General features: G+C 46.4%; 1 protein-coding gene across 2 annotated transcripts in view; it reads right to left on the reverse strand.

Annotated features, from left to right (window-relative positions):
- Positions 1-2,473: 2,473 nt before the first annotated feature.
- The window catches only part of WNT2 (Wnt family member 2), a 45,258-nt gene continuing 27,647 nt past the window's right edge, over positions 2,474-20,084 (reverse strand). Inside the window, exon 5 of one of the 2 annotated variants that reach the window (XM_019797704.2) lies at positions 2,474-6,245. In XM_019797704.2, the coding sequence (XP_019653263.1) occupies positions 6,016-6,245 (230 nt within the window). In that variant the 3' untranslated portion in view covers positions 2,474-6,015. Of the gene's footprint in view, positions 6,246-18,599; positions 18,861-20,084 lie in introns of those variants that run through there. The other variant, XM_034671032.1, reaches the window with a different exon arrangement.

A 20,084-nucleotide genomic window follows, 5' to 3' on the forward strand; every position in this document is an offset into this window, starting at 1 on the left:
TTTCTTATTGCCCTCCTCTGTGTCCTGAGAAACTCAAAATTACTCAACTATTTAATGCAGAGCTATAACAGCCTTACTCTTCCACCTTCCAGGCCGTATCTTGGGGCTTCTCTTTCCCAGTGAGCGTTGTGAAACTGAGGAGTTCCTAGGAGTTCCAGGCCGTATCTTGGGGCTTCTCTTTCCCAGTGAGCGTTGTGAAACTGAGGAGTTCCTAGGAAGACTTTTGCCTTCAGCTTCTGAAACCACACTAGTGTTTTTCCTTGCTAAGCTTCCATCCTTCCTTTGATACCCTACAGTTAATGCCCATCCATGGAAACCCAGGAGCCTGGTGCTTTCCCACCCTCCCAGGACACATTGTGAACTTCAAGTCTCAGCATGTCTTGTTCTGGCCCACGCTGCTGAAGGGTTCTATGATATACCCATTCCAAAAGATTCCTTCCCAGTTAGTCTTATGCATTAATACCAAGATTTAATCCCATTAAACTATCACTCCTGGTGAAGTGTACCTAACTGAAAATGGCAAAAATGTATATGGATTGCATTTCAATAGAGGACTTGACCCAAAGTGTTACATCAGTGGTTCCCAACTGGGAACAGTTTTGTCTCACACCTTGCTTCCTCCTCCCCTCACCAGGAACATCTGGCAATGTCTGGGGACACTTTTGGTTATCACAGCTGGGAAGCAGGAGTGTACCTCTGGCATCTAGTGTGTAGAGACAGGATTGCTTTTGAAGATTGTACAACATCTAAGACAGTCCTCTCACCCAAAGGATTAGTGAGTAGGGAATTTTCATTGATAATGTTTGGGCAAAAATATTTGGGGAAAATGTTCTTTGAAAAACACATGTAGACACATGTATCACCACATCTTCTGCAAGTCATCCAAGCATGGGAGTTTCTGAAAGGGACAAAGGAATCCTAGAGGGACAGCAAGCAGCCTGACAGTAGGGCCACCTTGGAGTACTTGATGTGCAGAGTCAGCTCCTTGCTTAGTCAGGTCACCCCAAAACAGTTCCTCAGGGAAGGGCAAATGTTGGGTGGATTTCCTTTGCTGGGAGAGAGTTTCTTTCCATTTTCCGAGCTTTCCCTACTTGTGTGTAAATAGCACCCACAATCAGGATATGCAGATCTCAGCAAAGGGGCAAGGGATCTTGTATGTTTCTAATCAAGCTGAAAAAATACCATTTCAGCCAAAAGCAGGCACTTACATGGAGTGTAATAATTTGGAGAGGTCAACAAGGGTGGGTCTAGCTGCTGTGGAGAGACACTGAATTTAAAAACAGAGCCAAAGCGTGTTGGCACCTAGAGAGGGTAGGCACTTAAATGGCAGCACAGGGTGAAAATGCAAAATGATTTCTCAATCAGGAATATAAGCCTTACCCGTGAGCTCACAAGAGGATTTATCAGTAAGGGAAGCCAACTGGCTTCCCTGAAAATCTTCACAAACTTGAAAGCCACTTCTTGATGAAGTTGTGTAAGAAGCATATTCCTGAGAGAAGACAAGGGAATAATTCCCATAACCTGCAGGGATTTCTTTCCACCAGAGGGTTTGGCAAGACTATCACAAGTTTAAAATAACAAAGTCAACTCTGAAAATTCACTTTATTATGTTTTGATTTCACAGAAGATGTAGACTTGTAAATAACAATAGTTCTTTGTAACAATCTGCGTGACACTTTTATTAGCTCGTGGAAGTGGGAGGTTTGGTTAAACAGGAATCATGTGACTATCAGGGGAAGAAAAACTACAGTTGGAACAACTATGATTTAGAAAAATAATAATCATGTTGGGCTTTGCAAACCACCTGTCACCTTGCTGATCCCCTGAAAAATGTAAAGAACATTCTCATGGATGAGTGAAAATTTTCTCTGCCTAGGTAAGGAGAAGGTCAAAATAAGCACGCCTTTGTGAGCTTATACCGTTGGATTGTTTTTCAGAAGGTCAGCACAAACCTGACAAGAGCAATTTACCAGCTTTGGAACTGGCGAGGTTTATTTGTTTAGAGTATGCTTCTTGCTCTTAAGATAAGGAAACCCAGGTTGAAGTACAGTAAATAGACACAAAAGAATGGTTCTGGTCGATTGGACACCTCTTTGAGCCTTTATTTGGAGAGCAGGCAAGAGGGGAGATGAATGTTCTTCAGCTGAGCGAGACAACACCAGCCCCGGGCTAGCCTTTAATAAATGAGAAGTAATAACAATATCTTGGCCTGAAAATACCAGCGGGGGCAAGTGCATGTACGGTCGTGTTGGGTACCTCTGAGGGAGCCCTGCTTTAGGTTTTGTAGAGCTGATGTAAGATCTCTTTTTTTTTTTTTTAAAGATTTTATTTATTTATTTGACAGAGATAGAGACAGCTAGCGAGAGAGGGAACACAAGCAGGGGGAGTGGGAGAGGAAGAAGCAGGCTCATAGCAGAGGAGCCTGATGTGGGGCTTGATCCTGTAACGCCGGGATCACGCCCTGAGCCGAAGGCAGACGCTTAACCGCTGTGCCACCCAGGCGCCCCTGATGTAAGATCTCTTAATAGATTAATCAGGCTGAGAAACGTCAATGTGAAGCTAGATTTTCTGACTTTAAAGCTACTTTCTTTGAAAAAGAAATGTGATACCTAATTTTGGGGGGTTCTTGATAACTCCAATGGAACGGAATATGGTTATGGCAACCGAGAACATCTCTTGACATGAACCTTGGCAGCCTCGTGCAGAGCTACATGACAGGAACGACAGGTTTGGAGAACGTGAGCGATGGCCTGAGGCCCTGCCCCTCTAGGTCTCCTGGTGTTTTAGGAAGTAGGTGCTGGGAAGGGATAGGGAAGCAACAGCGGAAGGCAGGGCAGAGGTTACCCACAGGAGCTGAAAAAGCCACTCTGCGCTGTCACCAAGCTCAGCTGGTCATATGGCAACAGCCACCTGGCTCTTCCCCTTCCCATCACCCGGCCCCATACAGAATATATTGCCATTTGGTAGATCCTTCAGGGATATTCCTTTCAGTCTGGCAATATCCGGATTATGCCGGGGCCTCCCACCCGGAGGGGCAAAGAGCCACGGCTGAGTGTGGTCATGGCACTTGGGGCTTTTATGGGGGATCTTGTGTGTGAGAGGCTGTCCGAGGTGTAACCGGGATGCACCCTGACCAAGCACGCTCACAGAGCACAAAGATCAGTCCAGTCCAGTCTTCCAAACCGCAGGCCAGTGTAGGGAGGCACGTTTATTTTGAAGAAGACAACTCATTTGTTAAGAGTCAGAGTCATGTGCAGATGATATCTTTATTGTAGAAAACTCCGCTGAGTTGGTCAAGGTCTATTGTGTTGGAACTTTTTCAGCGATTGCAGAACATTAATGGGCAACCCCTGGGGCCTAGAAATCTTTCTTTTATCATAAGATTTTCATTGAGAGGGAATTTGTAAGGGATCTGAACTAAAGGGATTCTTCCATTTTGTTTTGGGTAATGGGTGCCGTACATTCCCTTAAGAGCCTCAGGTCATCAAGAGTTCAGCATACCCTAGAATCACGGCCTACTGATCCTCAACCAAACCCTAAAGAAAAGGAGTTTGAACTTATCTTCAGCTCTTTTTAAATTTGTTTTCCCCAAGAGTGGAGATTTCCTCTTTCAGAAGTAAAAGCAGATAAAAATACTTCATTCTCTTATCACGCCCTCCATGATGACCACACCCACCGCCACTTGCGATGGCTGCAATAGTCTCCCTTACAGATCAGAAAAGTTACTCAGGTTTCTATATGGATATGCCCTGTGCCCTTGCTCCTTATCAAGAACGATGCATTTCAGCATGAAATGAAAGTCAGATCAAAACATCCCAACAATTAAAAGAAATCATGACCATCCCCTTTAGATGCTAAAATGACTTAGAGTCCACTTGGGTTAATTTTGAGACAAACTAGATAAAGTGCTTGGCTTTCCCGATTCCTCTGTTTGCAATGGAGATTGGGGGCAATCGCAGTAAGTGCACACAGGCTTTCACCCCTCTTGGTCTCAGCTGCCCCAGATACAAACCGGAGGGAGCTGAGACGTCCTCTTAGATCCTTTCCATTTCTAAATACACTCGTGGATTTATGATTTCATAGTTCATCCAGCAGGCTGATGGCTGTGGGACCACCGTGCAAGTCCCCTCACCGCCGCCCCCAGAAAGGCATTCACAGGCAGCTGCAGTGAAACTAAGACAGCCCACCTGCCCAGCCTTCCCACTCGCCCCCAAAGGCCCACACTGAGCTCAGAGCAACTGTCCTGCTCCACTCTTCCCACCTTCTGAATCCATAGGATAAAAAGAGGAAAGAGCTACTTTGGAAAAATCAGATGAAAATTTTGGGGTTTGGGAGTGAAAGAAAGGAGGTGAATTCTGTCATTTTGATGAGGGCTAGGAGGCAAGCATTAATTCTGACAAAGTATTCCGGCAGGGTATTGTCCATGAGCTTCAGTCTAGATGTCCTGCTGCAAAGCAAGGACGGAGAAACTGAAGACCAGGCTCTCAATGAGTTAGTGAGCATCAGTCACTGGACACCAGATGCATAGAATAGAATATCATCTTAGTAAATGTGAAGAGACCACATTGAGAACCAGAACCTAATTGTACTGAAGGGATGAGACATAACTTCAGATATTTCGCCTTTCTTTCGTTTAATATACAAAATGGGGCGGCAGCTTCTCTATTTTCCCTGGATGTCATATTTTGGCTCACGGACAAAGCCAGCCATAATTTGTACGTTGATGTTCCCATAATTACAGCTGGGTGCCTTAAATATAATCTCCAAATGATGATTTGTTTGCAATATAATATACTAGGATTGCCAATTTTATAAACAAGGCTATGTGTCGTTTGCTCTAAGCTATGGTGTCTTGTCATCTTGTCAGCCTCAGATGAACACAATTCAATATGACAGCTCTTTCAAACGTGCTTGAAGGGTGATGGGTACAGCTGATGTGCTCGGCACATGTGGCCAACTTGTTCTGGGCATCTGTTCATGGTGAAGGCTGTCCAGGCATGACTTAGCTCTGGAAACCTCTCTGTTAGCATGCTGGTTCCCTGATCTTGTCATTCCCCAAAGTTTTCTTTCTCAAAGCCATTTCAACTACGAAATTCCAGGGGTCACATGCATCATACCAGATAGGAATTTTATTCCCCCTTTTCTTCCTTATCTGTACAGACATGTTTTCTGATATTCCACTCACAAGTTATTTTTCTCCATCTTCCCCCAATAGATACAGAATACTGCCAAATCATCAATCTTCTTTTAAATTCCTTTCAGGTCCTAAGAAGGAAGTCTCCTTCCCTAAAGCTTCTTTATATCAAGCAGACAGTAATGCAAAGCAAGTCCTTTCTGAGGCTCTTGCTATTGTAAAGATTCCAAACTGTACCGAAGGACACCGGTCCTGTCTGGTCACACCAAAACTTTAATATGGCAATAAATGCCTTGAAAAATATGCATTTTAAACCAAAAGTTCATTGAAAGCCATCGTTCTCCAGGCAATTACCAATCAGCCCTAGAGGGGGTGGCTGTGAAAATCACTTGATCAGGCAAAAGCCTTGCTTGGTCTTTTCAAGATTTAAAGTTAATTCAGTGGCAGTTGGTCCTGCTCTTTACCCTCCAGAGAGAAGTATAGAGTTTGGTAACTGTGAGCATTTATTGTGAGACACAGAAAAAGCTCCTTTGGGACACTCTTTCCCCTCTGGCCAAGTGCTCCAGAAAGAGGAAACGTCTAGGTGGGTGGAGACGGGGATCAGCCCCCACCCCCTCCACACCCCTTTCCCTCCGAGCTGTCTATCCTGACCAGGAAGAGATGTGCCCCCACAATGCTGGCAGTCGGGGAGGATAAGGCATGCTTTATGTGCGGCATTTGACCCCCGTCCTGGGGCCCCCGCGGCGGGAAAAGGGGCTTCTGTTGAGACAAAGGTCACATGCCTTAGGAAATAGCTCCCCGAGAAAACCCCCAGGCCCAGTGTCCTTGCAGACCCCCGGAGTCCTTGCAGGAGGGCAGGTGGGCGGGGCCTTCCGCCGGCGTCATGTGGGAGCAGCCCAGTCAGCGCTCTTGGGGGCCTTGCACGTGTGCACGTCCAGGGCCTCCAGACAGTCCTGACAGCGCACGGCACAGCACCAGTGGAACTTACACTCGCACTTGGTCATCCGGGTGACGTGGGAGGTGTCGTAGCCTCTCCCGCAGCACATGACTTCGCAGCTGTCCATGCCGCGGGAAGTCAGGTTGCACACGCGGCCTGCTGTCCCCGGGGAGCCTGGAAGACAGTTCGGGGAGGGGTCACTGAGAAGGTGTGGGCGGAATACAATACGCCTCAGGAGGGGGAGAATCCCTCCTCCAAGATGGCGCCCGGCGGCCCAGGCTGGGTCTGTGTTCCCTGGCGCCAGCCGCAGCGAGTGTAGCCGTGCCCACAGGGCCAAGTCCAGGAAAGACAGGTGCAAAACTTTGGACCTGCCTTGGGCAACTTAACTCTAGTGCTCCCAGTTTTGAGCTGGATAAACGTTTCAGTTAACCCCTACCCAGCCTTGGATTGGCGGACCACTAAATGGGCAAGGCCAGATCAGAACGGAAGAAGGATCTATCCTAGCTCCCTCTCACCTGCCCTCAAACCACATCAAAGAAGCAGTGACCCATCTTAGTGCTCTCAGAATTCATCAGGGTGTGGAACCCTCAAAGGGAGGGGATTCTGTCCCCGCAGACCTGACGACGCTGCCTTATTAGAAGGAGGCGAGAACTCTGGCAGTGAAGGGGAGGTGTGGGCATTGTCGGTGTAAGACCCCGAGGAGGAGGCAACACCAGCTGCTTTACCTCGAGCGCTGCTGTCCAGTGGGCCATCTGGATGTGCGTGAGGCTCCTGGTCGAAGCCAGGATGCTAAGCCTTCAGTGAACGGAACTGGCATAAAAATCTGCTAGGAACTACCAGCAGAACATTGTCTTAGTTATTTAAGGTGAGGTTTCCTAAATGGCAATTCATTTTTATGTATTTGTTTCTGAAAAAGCCTGTCAAAGGTCGATGCCTCTTCACATGTTCTATTCCCGGGGAAGCACCCAGAATTCTTTTACAAGAGCATTATCAGACAACAGAACAAAGTGTAGTGGGCCTTTGTGGAGCGTTAGCTCAGCTCACAGGATCCTTTCTGCTGCTTTCTCCGACACAGAAACCGGCACTTGGCAGCCATGTTGAACAACATCAGCTGCTCTGCTGGTGGCAGGTGATTGGACAGGCGTGGGGCCCTGGCTCGTGCTGGCCAATCAGGTAGATTTCCCTGGGGATTGGTGGTTTTGCTGGAGCTAGGCGTTCTCGCCAAATAGACACTGAGTAGCCACTGGCAGCCATGCGGTGTGTGGGCGGGTGGTCTACAGAGAGAGAAGAATGAGGCAGATGTGCAGAGACAGCGAAGAGAGGACATGGAGAGAGGATGCTGCCCAGATCCTGGACTATCTTCCTGAAGCTGCTTCCATTTCTCCCCTAGGCCTGGCTGCATTCCAAACTTTGGGTTCCTAGAGATTCTGTATCCTTGCTATAAATTTCCCCTTTCAGCTTAAACCACTTCTGTTTCTATTACTTGCAATCAACAATCCTAAATAATTGACAAACTGAGAGAAGCTAAGCTCCGTATTAAAAAAAAAAAAAAGTAAGGATGAAAAAGACGGTGACTTCATTCATTTTCAGATCCTCTGTCATTTAACAAGGAATTTCTCCTCCTTCATAACTGCTGTCCTGCCTCGTGACTCTCTGTTTATCACAATCCAAACTGTGTTCCAATTATCTACATAAATGTCATGTTGCCCTGCCTGTCAAGAATGACCCGGGAAGCAGCCAGGTTCCAGCAAGGCGTGGGGTCGAGAGGAGGAGAAGCCTGAGCAGAACTCGTTCTGCGTGATCAGGCCCCTGACAGCAGGAAGACAGGCAGGGGATTTCATGATGACAGGAAGGATGGCAAAGGGCTGGGGTCAGGGTGGAGGGGGGGTCAGCCAGGGATGGCCAGGAGCCCCTATGGTGCTGCAGAAGCACACAGAAGAGGCAGCAGTTGGGGCTGGACTCGGGTCGATGGTCAGGACAGTGCTCAAAATTACTGACTGGACAAGAAGGACTGACCACCAAATGCCGCCTCTTAACAGCAGGCCTGTTATTTCATTCAGCAAACATTTAATGAACACAAATTTGTAAGACACTGTGCCGTCTGTTTAGAGTTTTGGGTAGTGGTGGTGGAGAAATAAAATAATTAGAATTCACTTCCTAGTCTCTGAGAACTCATACTATGATGAAGAGATTACTATGTAAAGCGATACTTCCAGTACTTCAAGATAACCGTTCCATTTGCTGAAGACCAGATTCTGTAACCTCCAGGAGAGTTTTGTGTAAAGCACCACTGCAGACAAAGCTCACGATCGTGGGATGAGGTCATTTAGAGCTTGGACACATCAGGGTTCAAGTCCTAGCTTTTGCCATCTAACAGCTAGGTGACCTTGGGCAAGCTATTTAATGTCATTAGGCGTCAGTTTCTTCCCTTGCAAAACTGGGATGGAAACGGAGTTCCTTCCTCACAGGGCTGCGGTGAGGCGGGAATGAGATCCTGCACGAAAAGCACCTGGCAAATAAGGGCTCAATTAATGTCACCCTTCCATTCACTTAGCTGGTGTTTATTGAGTGCCTACTATGTGCTATCACAGTTGTGGGAGCCTGGGATATAGCAGAACAAAATAAAGATGCTGCTCTGAGGAGCTTGAGCTCTAGAGGGAGTGAGCCAAACCTATTATAATAATGATAACGAGGGCTATTAATATTGATAGCAGCAAACAGGATCAGAAAGGAGCTGTTAACAGCACAGTTTAACAGAGGTGGCATCAGAGGTAGGCTGGAGGGAGAAGTAGATCTGAGAGGAGAAGGGGGTGAAGGGCATCCCAGGTAGGAGGGAAGCTGCCAGCAGACCCCCTGGGGCGTGTCCTTGGGCCCGCAGAGTGGACAGTGGCACAGGGCAGGCAAAGGGCCCGGAAAGGGAGCCGGGTCCCAGGCTAGGGCCTTCCTGCCTTGCTACAGTTTGGGTTTTATTCCATGATGAGTGGCGAGCCTGTCCAGATTTGTAATCAGAGGAAACCACGTCGGAATGACAAGTCTGAAACGGCCTCCCTTCTTGGACAGGGAGGTATCCTTGAGGCAGCTGGATTCGTCCAGGAGATAATGAGCATAGGACAAATACGTGATGGGGGAAAGGGAGAGGATCACTAGGACTTGGGGGCTCACTGAAATGGGGGGAGGGAGTCAAGTAGGAAAAGACTGAAAACTATTCACTTGGCTCAACACGAAGGAGGTAAGCGGTGCCCTCCGACGAGAGCGGCTCCAGCAGAAGCACACGATGCAGCAGTGATCGCGGAGTGGGTAGAGGGCGAGGGTAGGCAGACACGGAGTGTGGCCAGTTTTCAAGAAGCTTGGTGAAAAAGCGGATGAAAGAGCATGGCAGCAAGGAGTGATTGAGACTGAGGTGGGACTTGAAGGTTATTTTAGGCCGTGAAGTTTCTGGGTGGTTTGTTATGCAGTAGTACACATCTGACACAATTCAGCAGGTTCTAATTAGATAAAGTACAAAGGTGGGGAAAACCAGTCGGTGCTATTAGAAGTCCAAGCAGTGATTTCCCTTGGGGAATAGTGAAAAGGGGCATGAAGGTGGCTTCTGGAATGCCAGTCCTCTTCAGGTCTTGGTCTGGGCATAGATTATTTGGGTGTGTTCACTTGTGACCATTCCCTGAGCTATACATGTGGTGTGCACTTTTCTGTATGTGTTTTATGTTCCAGTAACGAGAAGAAGAGAGAGGAGTCCACATATGCAAAACCAGGAAACCAGCAAAACTCTGATATGTGAGGAGCAGAAAGGTGTTTAACCTGGCTGGAAGGCAGCATTCAAAGGGGAGCGTGGCAAGAGGTGAGGCAGGAGAGGCGGGCAGACGCCAAGACGTGGAAGGCCTTGTGGGACAGGTGAGGGCATTGACACTTTAACCCCAGGACAACGGAGTGCTACTGAGAGTTTTTACTCAAAGGGGGCTATGGTGGATTTACATTCAGAAGACTCACTGTGGGTGCCGGGGTCGGATGGATCGAAGGGGGCCAGGGTAAACGCAAGGAGCCAACTTAGAGAGTGGTAAAGTGCCCTGGGAAGGGCACAGGGTGACCAGGACAAGGACAGTGGAAGTGGGGGGGAGGGTAAAAGAGGTTAAAGGGCTTGGGGGATGTGGAGGAGGCAGGACGGGAAGGACCCAGAGGGTGAGGGTCAGGAAGCACTCCCAGGCTTCTGGCTCGAGTGACTGGGTTTATGCTGGTGACCTTCCTTGGGGTGGGACACCGGGGAGAGGCAGGCTTTGAGCCGAGATACTGAGTTTTGTTTTCAGCACATTGGCTTTGTTGTTGACAGTGGGTCCTCCAGGTAGAAACCTTCACTGAAAATACTCTTTGGGACTCAGGAGAGAGGTCAGCATGGAGGTGCAGAGTGGGAAATCTTTACCTCACAGGTGGCCACTGAAGCCAAGGTGCAAATTCAACCCCCAGCGGGTGTGAAAAGCACTGTCACCTGCCACCCCAGAGGCCGCCCTGAATTTTCACCTTTTTGGGGTTTTTCCATAAACCCTGCACACCCATAAGCATTCTTCACTTCCACCAATATGCATCCATTAAAATATGAATACATGCAATTGGAATTTTCTCTCCCCCTTGGTGTTGGGGGGGGGGTGGAACGAAGCTAGGACAGGGAGGTGAAGATTATCATTACCGAATCACCCTGTGGACTTTTTACCGACATCAAACTTGGTGACCCTTCCCCAGTGGCCTGAAGCCTAAGGAGGTCCCGAGCTGGTGGTCTGACTCAGCCACAGCGATGGTTGGGGTGTTTTTTTTCGTCAAATGCAAAAAATTGAATCGGACTCTGTCTGAACAGCAGGAGGGCTCAGTGAAGTGACCTCAGCACCATCAAAACTCTGAGAGAAGTGGGCAAAGTGTGGCCATTGACAAGAGCTTAACTCAGAAGTGGTTTCAGTCAAGGAAACAAAGCCTCTGGCTTTGAGATCTCAGTGGCTCAGCGTTGTGTTACAGAATGCCGGAGAACACCACTCTTCTGAACATACCACTCTCCACTGGCCGCCCAAACGGGGAGTAATGAGGGCCCAGAAGAAGGAAGATGAGAGGGGTTTTTGAAGGTTGAGAGGCAGTGATGTGAGAATAGTGGTGAGGCCACAGTTTGGAGGGGGAATGGCCCCCCTCTGAGGACCCCAGGCTCCCAGAAATGTGCCAGCTGAGAGGTTCAGGGCAGGCTCTGTCATCTGGGGAGAGGACAAGGCTACAGGACAATGGACTACAAATTGGCCCTTCCCTTGGGGTTTGGATCTAATTAGATTTAATGACAGACTGTAGGGCAGGAGGGCAATTTTGACACCTGCTGTTATTTCAGCAGAATATAGACCCATTTCTTCAAAACCCTGAAAAGAACATTTCTAGTTCAAGGGTGCAAAATCTATACAAAATTTGCTGGCATTGCTTTCCTTTACCAGAATTATAATAAAGCCCCATTATTAATGACAGCAGAAGGGCTCTACTGTCTTAGGGACCTCCCACTATCCTTTCCAAAACAGAAGGCATCACTATTATTCTTAAAGTAAGAGATAAGAATCAAGACTAAAAACGTGTGTGTGTGTGTGTGTGTGTGTGTGTGTGTGTGTGTGTGCACATTGCGAAAGGGACCCTCTGAGTTTTATGATCTTCCTGCTTGTTTAAATATTTGAGACATACACTTTTAGATCTTTTTTTTTCCCCAAATACTATACCTGTTCATTAACTAATGAGTCACTCATTCCTGCCTGGGCCACAGCAGGAACGACCAGGTTAATGAAGTCAGCTCCACCTGTCAGCCCGAAGCCCGTCCCTCCTTGCCTTTTTCCTCTCTTCCCCTGATTCTTCTTGCTTCCTTCCACTCTGCATCCTTTGCCATCCTCTTTCTCTTCTTTTTGTTCATAATTGGAGCTAATATTTATGGGGCACCAACATGCACTAGGCCCCATGAGAAGCATTTTGCCTGTATTATCTCATTTAATTCTTGCAAGCTTAGAAAGTAGGTAGTATTATCCCCAGTTTGGAACTGAGGGAATGGAGGAGGGTAAGTAACTTGCTTGTGATCACACAGCTAGCAGCTGGCAGGTCAGGATTTGAAGCCAGGCTTACGTGAGTCCAGAGCTCAAGCTCTTGACCACTGTGGCACGTGTCAGGGAGCTCCGCCCCGCAGCCCAGCCAGGTGCCAGGAAACCGAGCCTTAGCACCCGTCCTGCTCTCTCCCGTCATTATTTTATCAAATGAAGAACTTGCAAAGGTCCTGACGTGTGGTCTTTTTGGAAGCGACCTTTTCCTCCAGCATGTGCTGCCCCATAGACAATGAAGACCCTGCAGTTACCTGAGAATGAGGAAGGCTAGTCAGCGTGGTGTTAGCGGCTTACACTGTATTGTTCCTGTACTGATACGCCCATCGAACTCCTGTCCCCTTTTTGAGGGATGAGACTAATTTCTTTGCAATACCAATATGCACACCTCCAAAACAGTTATGTGTCCTCAAGGCAGTTTTAATTTATGTCACTGGTGGGGCCATGGCTGAAAACATTGGGAAGAACTCTTGCTAAGCAGAACTTTCTGGTTCAGGAAAGCCAACAGCACCAATTTGCATCTCACCCAAAATAGCATGTCTTAGCCTGATCACTCACTTAATTCTACCCTGGACTTTACTTTAAGATTTGCTGAGACATTTCCAAAACCCAATCTTTATAGGTCAAGTATTTGCAACATACAGTATCTACAAGAGCATGTGTAGGCTGGCTTTACAAATACTTCAAAGGAAATTTTAAAAATATTTAGAGTAATGGCCCTATCACTCTTTTCCCAAAGCAGTATGGTAAGAGGATAAACACATATTTAGATGCTTCACATTTATTTATTTTAAAAATCCTTCATGGTGATTTATAATGTTATCTCCTACTGTACTTTGATTTACTCAGTTTATTTAAGATAAGTTGCAAGTCAGAAGCTCTTTTCCCTGACTTCCCTTAGGTTTAGCTTTGTGAAATGTGCCCTGATGTGTGGCCTGTCTGGGTGCAGATCCCAGTTCCCAGAGTGCGGCAGACTCAGGCTTCATGAACCCAACTTGCTTCTGTCACCGTCACACCGCACTCTTATGAGATTATCTGCGGAGACTCCGTGTCCAGAAGACCCAGGCAGTCTGTGATGTCTATGCCGTGGGAAGGTGTGAGTTCCAGCCAGATCCTCCTTTCTCCTCCCCACAAGTGTTGCCCTCACCCTTCACAGAGATCAAATTTGCATGGGGAAGAAGGACAATGAAGAATTGGTGTTTCTAAGTCACATAAGTTGGGACCATTGAACACACTTTTGGTGGGGCAGTGCCACGGGAACTTTACAGAATCGAGCATCCCTTCTCTAGAGCTATGAAATTAATAATGGAGTCAGGGTTCCCAGTGCAAAAACATTTCTGTCTCCACCGACATGCATCTTCCTGACAGCAGAGGAGGATGGAGAGCTTTTGCTAATAGTTCCCAGACCCACACCTCTGGGACCTTGGAGGAAGGGCGCTCTCTCGAGCGCTCTTTCTCTGTGGATGGGCCTATGTCTTTGGAAATTCCTGCCACTCCAGGCTGACAGAAGCCCATATGTTGACCATTAGGACATAAAGCAAGATTCACTTAAGCCCGTCATCCAATCGGCTGTTTCTTCTCTGGTTGACTTACATGTTGTCATTAACGACACAGATTTATCGAGGGAAGAAAAGAATGTTAAAGCAAATGTTAGAGACCGCACATTCATCTATCTACTCACACAGCTTGCCCCTCGCGCAGTAAGGACTGCAAACCTAAAACTAGGAAAGACAGTATCTCCACTTCTCTCAGATAATCTTATTCAACGTTTTTATAATAACCAGGAAAAGCTTGACTGGCACAAGAAGGCATGTTCCATTAAATTAACAAATCCTATCGTGGAATTAAAGTTAAGGTCAGGCTCTTCAAGGCTTTCCATGTCTGGCACACCTAGTCCACCCAAGTTTATTTCCCACTGCCCCCTACTTGTACCCCTTATGAGCACTGAGGTGACTGGCTGTGTACACTGTTTCCTCACAAGAGCTACTGTCATCTGCTGTCCTGGCCTGTCCTCACTCCATTAGATCAGAGGTCTTTTCATTCTTCAAAATTCGGGCCAACTTCAGCACCTGCCTTAGAGCCCTCCCTGTTTCTGCTCCGCACCCACCTGACCCCCTTCCGAAGTCTTGCAATGCTTGTCACGCAATAGAGCTTATGCACTGTTTCAAAATGTTTGATGATTTCTCATGCATCTTGTCTCCCCAAGGACAGAGGTTAGATCTTGTATTTCTTCTATACAATGCGTTGTGCTCAGCTGTCAACATATAAATTCCTGATTCATTAAATATTAAATTAAAAACAACTTAAAAATGAAGATCAGCTTTTCCTTGCCAAGGGAGGGCACGCTTCCCCAGGGAGCGGTCACTGAGTCCTCAGGCACTATGGTCATAGTAAACTGGCTAACAGCCTGGTTTCTACTCAAATGATCTCACTTGAAATATAGAGAACAGATGCAGAAATTTCAGCACATTTTAAAAAGATAAAGATTGAAAATAACAACCTAAGGGAGTCTGTGGCATTAAGTTCATGTTCATGTTCTGTGATGGCAAACTTAGAGTGAAATTAATTAACAATTCACTCATTCATTTATGGAATCATAGAAACCGAGGGAATTTCTGGGTAAAACACATATCTTAAGAGACCCAGAGAAGCTAATTTGTCCACGGCTACCCAATCAGTAATCACTAAAAATAGTAATAGGTAGCAACAGGTACCATCAAAGTCTCTGCTGATCCATAGGCCAGGAATTATTAGGAATACAGGATTTGCATAGGTTTAAAGAAGAGATTCACCACACCAACACAAAATAGGTTTCATGGGGAAAGCCTACATGAAGTAAGCAAATACATTATTTTAAAATACGTTAACATCATTCTTTTGTTTGTAACATATTAATTTTTTCTATTACAAAAAAGAAGAACATCAATTTGACAAATTTTTTGTTGATGCAAATTATGTCAAAGACTTCAAAAATAGGAAAATGAAAATTTTGTTTCCTTTTTTTCTGAAAAAAGTGTCGTTTTTCAGTTTTCACAAATTCATTCTGATTGCCACTGTCGATTAAAATTAGGGCCCTTTTCAGTGTATCCTAAAAATTTAATAATTCTAGTACATGTACATTCTGAAAGGAAAGGCAGACTTACAGACCACGCCTATAACATAAAGTAGCATTAGAAGTATTTTGCTTGCATTAACAGCAAAACCAGATGAACTAACAAGTAGTCCCACTGATAGTCGTAAATGAAAAAGGCCCCACACAGAGCAAAAGAAGTATTTGGTGGCAACTAAAAGCCGTTGATATAGTCTACTGCTGCATATGAGACTTTTATCTCTTCCAGGGAAATGGGCAGCCAGCAACATCCTAAGCTCTCTAAATGGTCCACTAATGCACTTGAACATCAGGAAAAAATCCATTTAACATTTCAATTTAAATGGGAATTTTCATAGGCCGTGTGTTATCATCAGTGATGAGCAAAGATGTGCTTAATAGTCACCTGTCAAAGCAACCAAGTTATCTTTAAGTTATGACGTTGCACCAACATAACTAAGAATTCACCTCCTATGATGAGCATATTTAATATGGTTGATAACTTGCCTTTCAACTCAATTCAGCACATAAATGCTAAGTGAACATAGTTCCTACCATCATGGAATCAGAGTCCAGTGGGACAGACCGAGACCAAACAAACATGTAAATAAACCAGTGCTGTGAGTCAGGGAACAAGGAAGGCTCTCTGAGCTAGACCCTGATGCATTTCCCGAGGACCTGGTGATGGGCCGATGCGCAAGCGAGAAAGAGGGCAGCACATGACCTGCGGGTTTATGGCTGCCAGTGGAGCGGACGGCTCTGCTGTTTCCTGAGAAGAGGAAGCTTGAGGAAAACAGGTTTCGGGAGTGGGACGAGTCAAGAGTTCCGTTTTAACAGAATCAGGCTGACAATGATGTGAGCAAGTGAGAGGAGCTGTTAAGCAGGGGTAGGACCCAAATGAGGCCCGAGAAGCAGTTAAAGCCATCGTGAAGGAGAAGGCCCCCCAGGCAGAAGGTCCAGAAACAGAAGGGAAGGGGGCCCGGCCGGGCCCTGAAGATCTTCAAGGTTTACAAGGAGAAACTAGCAACTGGAACTGGGGAAGACTAGCTAGTGGGGCAGGAGGAAAGCCGGAAGACTGTGTTGCAGGAAGGTGGGGCTGGCTAATTGTATTAGCTGCCGCTCAGAGTTTGAAGAGAGGGTCCTCTGGATAGTAACTAACAGTAATTATACGGTGTAATCAACAATTGCCTGTGGAAACGGTGACTTACAGGCCTCCCCAATACATTTTTCATTTCATCCTCTCCTTGTCTAGCTGTCTTGTCACTTTTCGGGTATCAATTCATGAATTTCTAAAATAAATCTCAATGCAGAAAGGGATGAATAACCTATTTTTTAATTTTCCAAATGACACATGTACGGTAAAACCCTATAATAGAGCGTCAGAGTGAGGACCGAAACCCAGAAAGCACCCCCTTCCTGTCCGGGCTTGAGGACCCCCAGCACCTGGCCTGAGTCCCATTGCCTGCTAACCACCCAGCTCATCTACAGAGACAGGGAGGCCTTGTGAAGGCTCAGGGCAAGGACGAGTCTGGCTTCCTCATCTTTGCATTCCAGAGGCTTATCATATGGTCTGACAAACAGAAGGGGCTCAATAAATATTTGACCCATGGAGCAATGAGGGACCTCGGAGGTACTGTGGGAATTGTGCATTAGTTATCAAAATAAGATCCTTCCATTCCTATTGGCTGACACGCTGTTCCCTTGCTTTCAATCGGGTCGCAATCACAGAGCTTCAGCAAACCAGGCCACGCCATGGGGTGTGTCTAGATTGGCGAATCTCTGTAAACCCGTGGCTGGAATCACGTTCCCAAGGTTCCAAGCTGTTTGCCAAGTACGATTTGTGTACAGAAAACCGTGATACCTTAGTGCTTCCCCCACTCACAGCCCGCAGCCCTCGGCCATGTGGCGGGCGTACAGCAAACAACAGGTTAAGCAACTGTGGAACTCTGTTTTTTTGACTGGAGAAGAGGTGCAGTGTCGCCTGTTTCCTACAGTTGGAGAGGAGACCTCAGGGTGACCTCTGGCCCGGGTCAGGGTTTTACATCATAACGGGGGAAAGTGGCCTGTGATGAGGTGCATTCGTGTCTCTGCAGAGGACAGCGGCATTCCTTGGAGATGGACTATCTCTAACTGGAGGGCTTCTTTGATTTACAGACGCCTGGGGCAATAACCGGCGTAGATAACCACACGAGCACGAGAATATCCGCCTCAGAAAGCCCGGCTTCCCAGATGCCGCCTTCAGAGTGGCCTGCATCATGTCACATGCACGGCGTCCCACTGCTGCACGGACTTGCGGAATCTGAGGGGAGTCTTTATCGTTGAACGTCAGAGCACTCACTTTCCTCAACTGAAGGCTGGTGGACAATGTCTGTTGTTGTTGTTGCCATAGAATAGCTTCCTTAATCATTTGAGCTTGTGATTTTTTTTTTTTTAGGAATAGTTAAGGACATTTACACTCTCGAAAACTTGAAGGGCTTGTCATTGGAAGGGGCCTCAAGGCAACGTGAGCCAAACAGGAGGGAAGCTTGGGTCTGACCACTTTCCACCTCCCCACTCAGTGGGCCCCTTCGCGCACTCTGTTCCCGTGTCCTCACGCTGCCTCTTTAGGACACAGGTCTCCCCTCCCCAAATTTCAGGAAGTAAAGTGATAGAGTGAGAAAAGTATGGACTTTTGATTTTTATTTTTTGTTTTATTTACCGCCTACAGGCCACACAGTCTCAGGCATGTTAAGAAGCTTTTCTGAGCCTCAATTCCCTTCTCTATAAATGGGGGGTAACTGCTGTGCAGATTCAGAGAAAATGCCCAGGAGGTGTATAGCAGGGGCCAGACTCTCAGGGGAACTCACCCAATGTTCCCACCACCCTTCTCCCCACCGGGGTCTGGGTCTGTCCTCGCCTGGGCGTACCCCAGGGTCTTGACTCAGCCTTCTGCATTTCTCGTGGAAATTTGCTATGCCTGGTATTATTCTCTTAGGACTTCTCTAAAGGCTGGCTTGATCATCTCTGTCAAGCTAATTCCAGTGAATGCTTGGATGGCTGAGATCATTTTAATGCACTTACAGTGCAAGAGGGTTCCTGAAAATTCAGGACCTCCACGTGGAAGAAGATCCTTTATACTGGGCGAGCCAGGATGGAGAATATTTTTGGTTGCTACTTGTCTAGAACTCCTTAAGTAAAGATTTCTTTTTTCCTTCGTAAGATATCAGGCATTCCAAAGAATATAATGTCTCCCAGGATTTCTTCTTACCTAATACTTATGAAAAAATACTTATGAAAACAATGTGTTAGGCCAGGGACTGCCTAAAACATCGATTTTCCACTTTAATGTGCTGAAGTTTGAAATGCAGACAGAATCTCACCAACAATCCCCTGAGATTCTGATTTAAGAGTTTTCTGAAGAGGCCCTCACTTTGGAAAATAGCGGACTAGACCTGTAGCCTTTGTCCATTCCACAAACCGGATTGACAAAACAAGCAGGCTCACTCCGGTCACATAATGAGTTTCTTGGAAAGGGAAACAAGTGTTGGCCAGCGAGAGTAAAGTCAGTCAGCTGCAGGTATCTCTTACTTGGCAAGACTCAAGCTGCTCACCACCATTGCTTTTCCAGTGCTGACAAGTAGAAGGTACCCAATCAGTTAAATAGGAAATGTGTAGGATATTTTAAGAAAGCAAAATAGAACAATATGGCCACAATAAAGCACACTGGGTGGTGTGAGATGTCATCTAGGGAAAGGTTAGTGTCAATTTGAATAGAGAAAATGAAAGAAAAATTAATTTGTTTTAAATTTTACTGCCCCATTCGGACCTATTTTAGAGCCTGGATACCTTTGAAGGTAACCCATTCCAAACATGCGGGCGTTCCATTTAGCCCTTCCTAGAAAACAGCCCCTTCCTAAGGCAGTATGGTGCTACTGAAGGGAAGAGAGTCCCTTCATGACATGCTCACTTAGTAATGCACACATGCTGGGGGCTTCTTAAATATAGATTGACAGGACGCTAGCTTTGGAACCCTCAGCACCTTCCTTTCAGGACAAGGACGCAGAGCTCAGAGAAGGAATGTCGCTGTGAGTTATGAGCAAGAATCTCCCCCTTCTGGAAGGACTCAGATTTTGTCACATCTCCCTCCCTCCGCAGAGGTTAGGGGCTACTCCAGAATGATTCGGAACCACCCCCTTCTATGACTGTTGTGACCAACTTTCTAGAGTGCACACTACAGGAGTTTCTAGTAGAAAATGGCCAGGATAAGTCTTCATCTTTAGAAGGCCATCGGTTACGCGGCAGGCGGAAGGCTCTAGGCTGCTGTATGAGTTGACGCAGGCTTTCTCAGGGAAAATCCGCATCTCACACGTGTGGCTATGTATATGTGAATTCGAGTATGAACAGTGAAAACTCTACTCTTTCAATAATTGGAACTTTTGCCTACATGATAGCAAACACCCTGAATCATATTTTCACTTAAGTAGTCACCTGATGGTCAATAGAATTAAAAAGAAAAGTTTATATGGCTGACTTTGGCATTTTCTTAGGCTCAGCTATAAAAAGGATGTGAAGGATAGATCAAGCGAGTTATGAATAATCTAGGGATCTTAATGGAAATCTGATCCAATACACTGAAACTGGCTACTTAAAAAAAAAAAAAGAGAATAACAGGGTGGCTCCTGGTTAATCAAACCAACAAGAACCAAGTTCACATCTTTTAAAGCTAAAAATGAGATAGGCTAAAATGAGCCTAAAATAGAACAGAATAAATTGAGAGTGACTAAATGATAAAACTTCCCTCTAAAAGTCAGCACCTGCCACAGGGTGCCTTGCAGCTGGTGCATCGAGAGACAG

Source organism: Ailuropoda melanoleuca, chromosome 1 (assembly GCF_002007445.2).
Source record: "Ailuropoda melanoleuca isolate Jingjing chromosome 1, ASM200744v2, whole genome shotgun sequence".
NCBI lineage: Eukaryota > Metazoa > Chordata > Mammalia > Carnivora > Ursidae > Ailuropoda > Ailuropoda melanoleuca.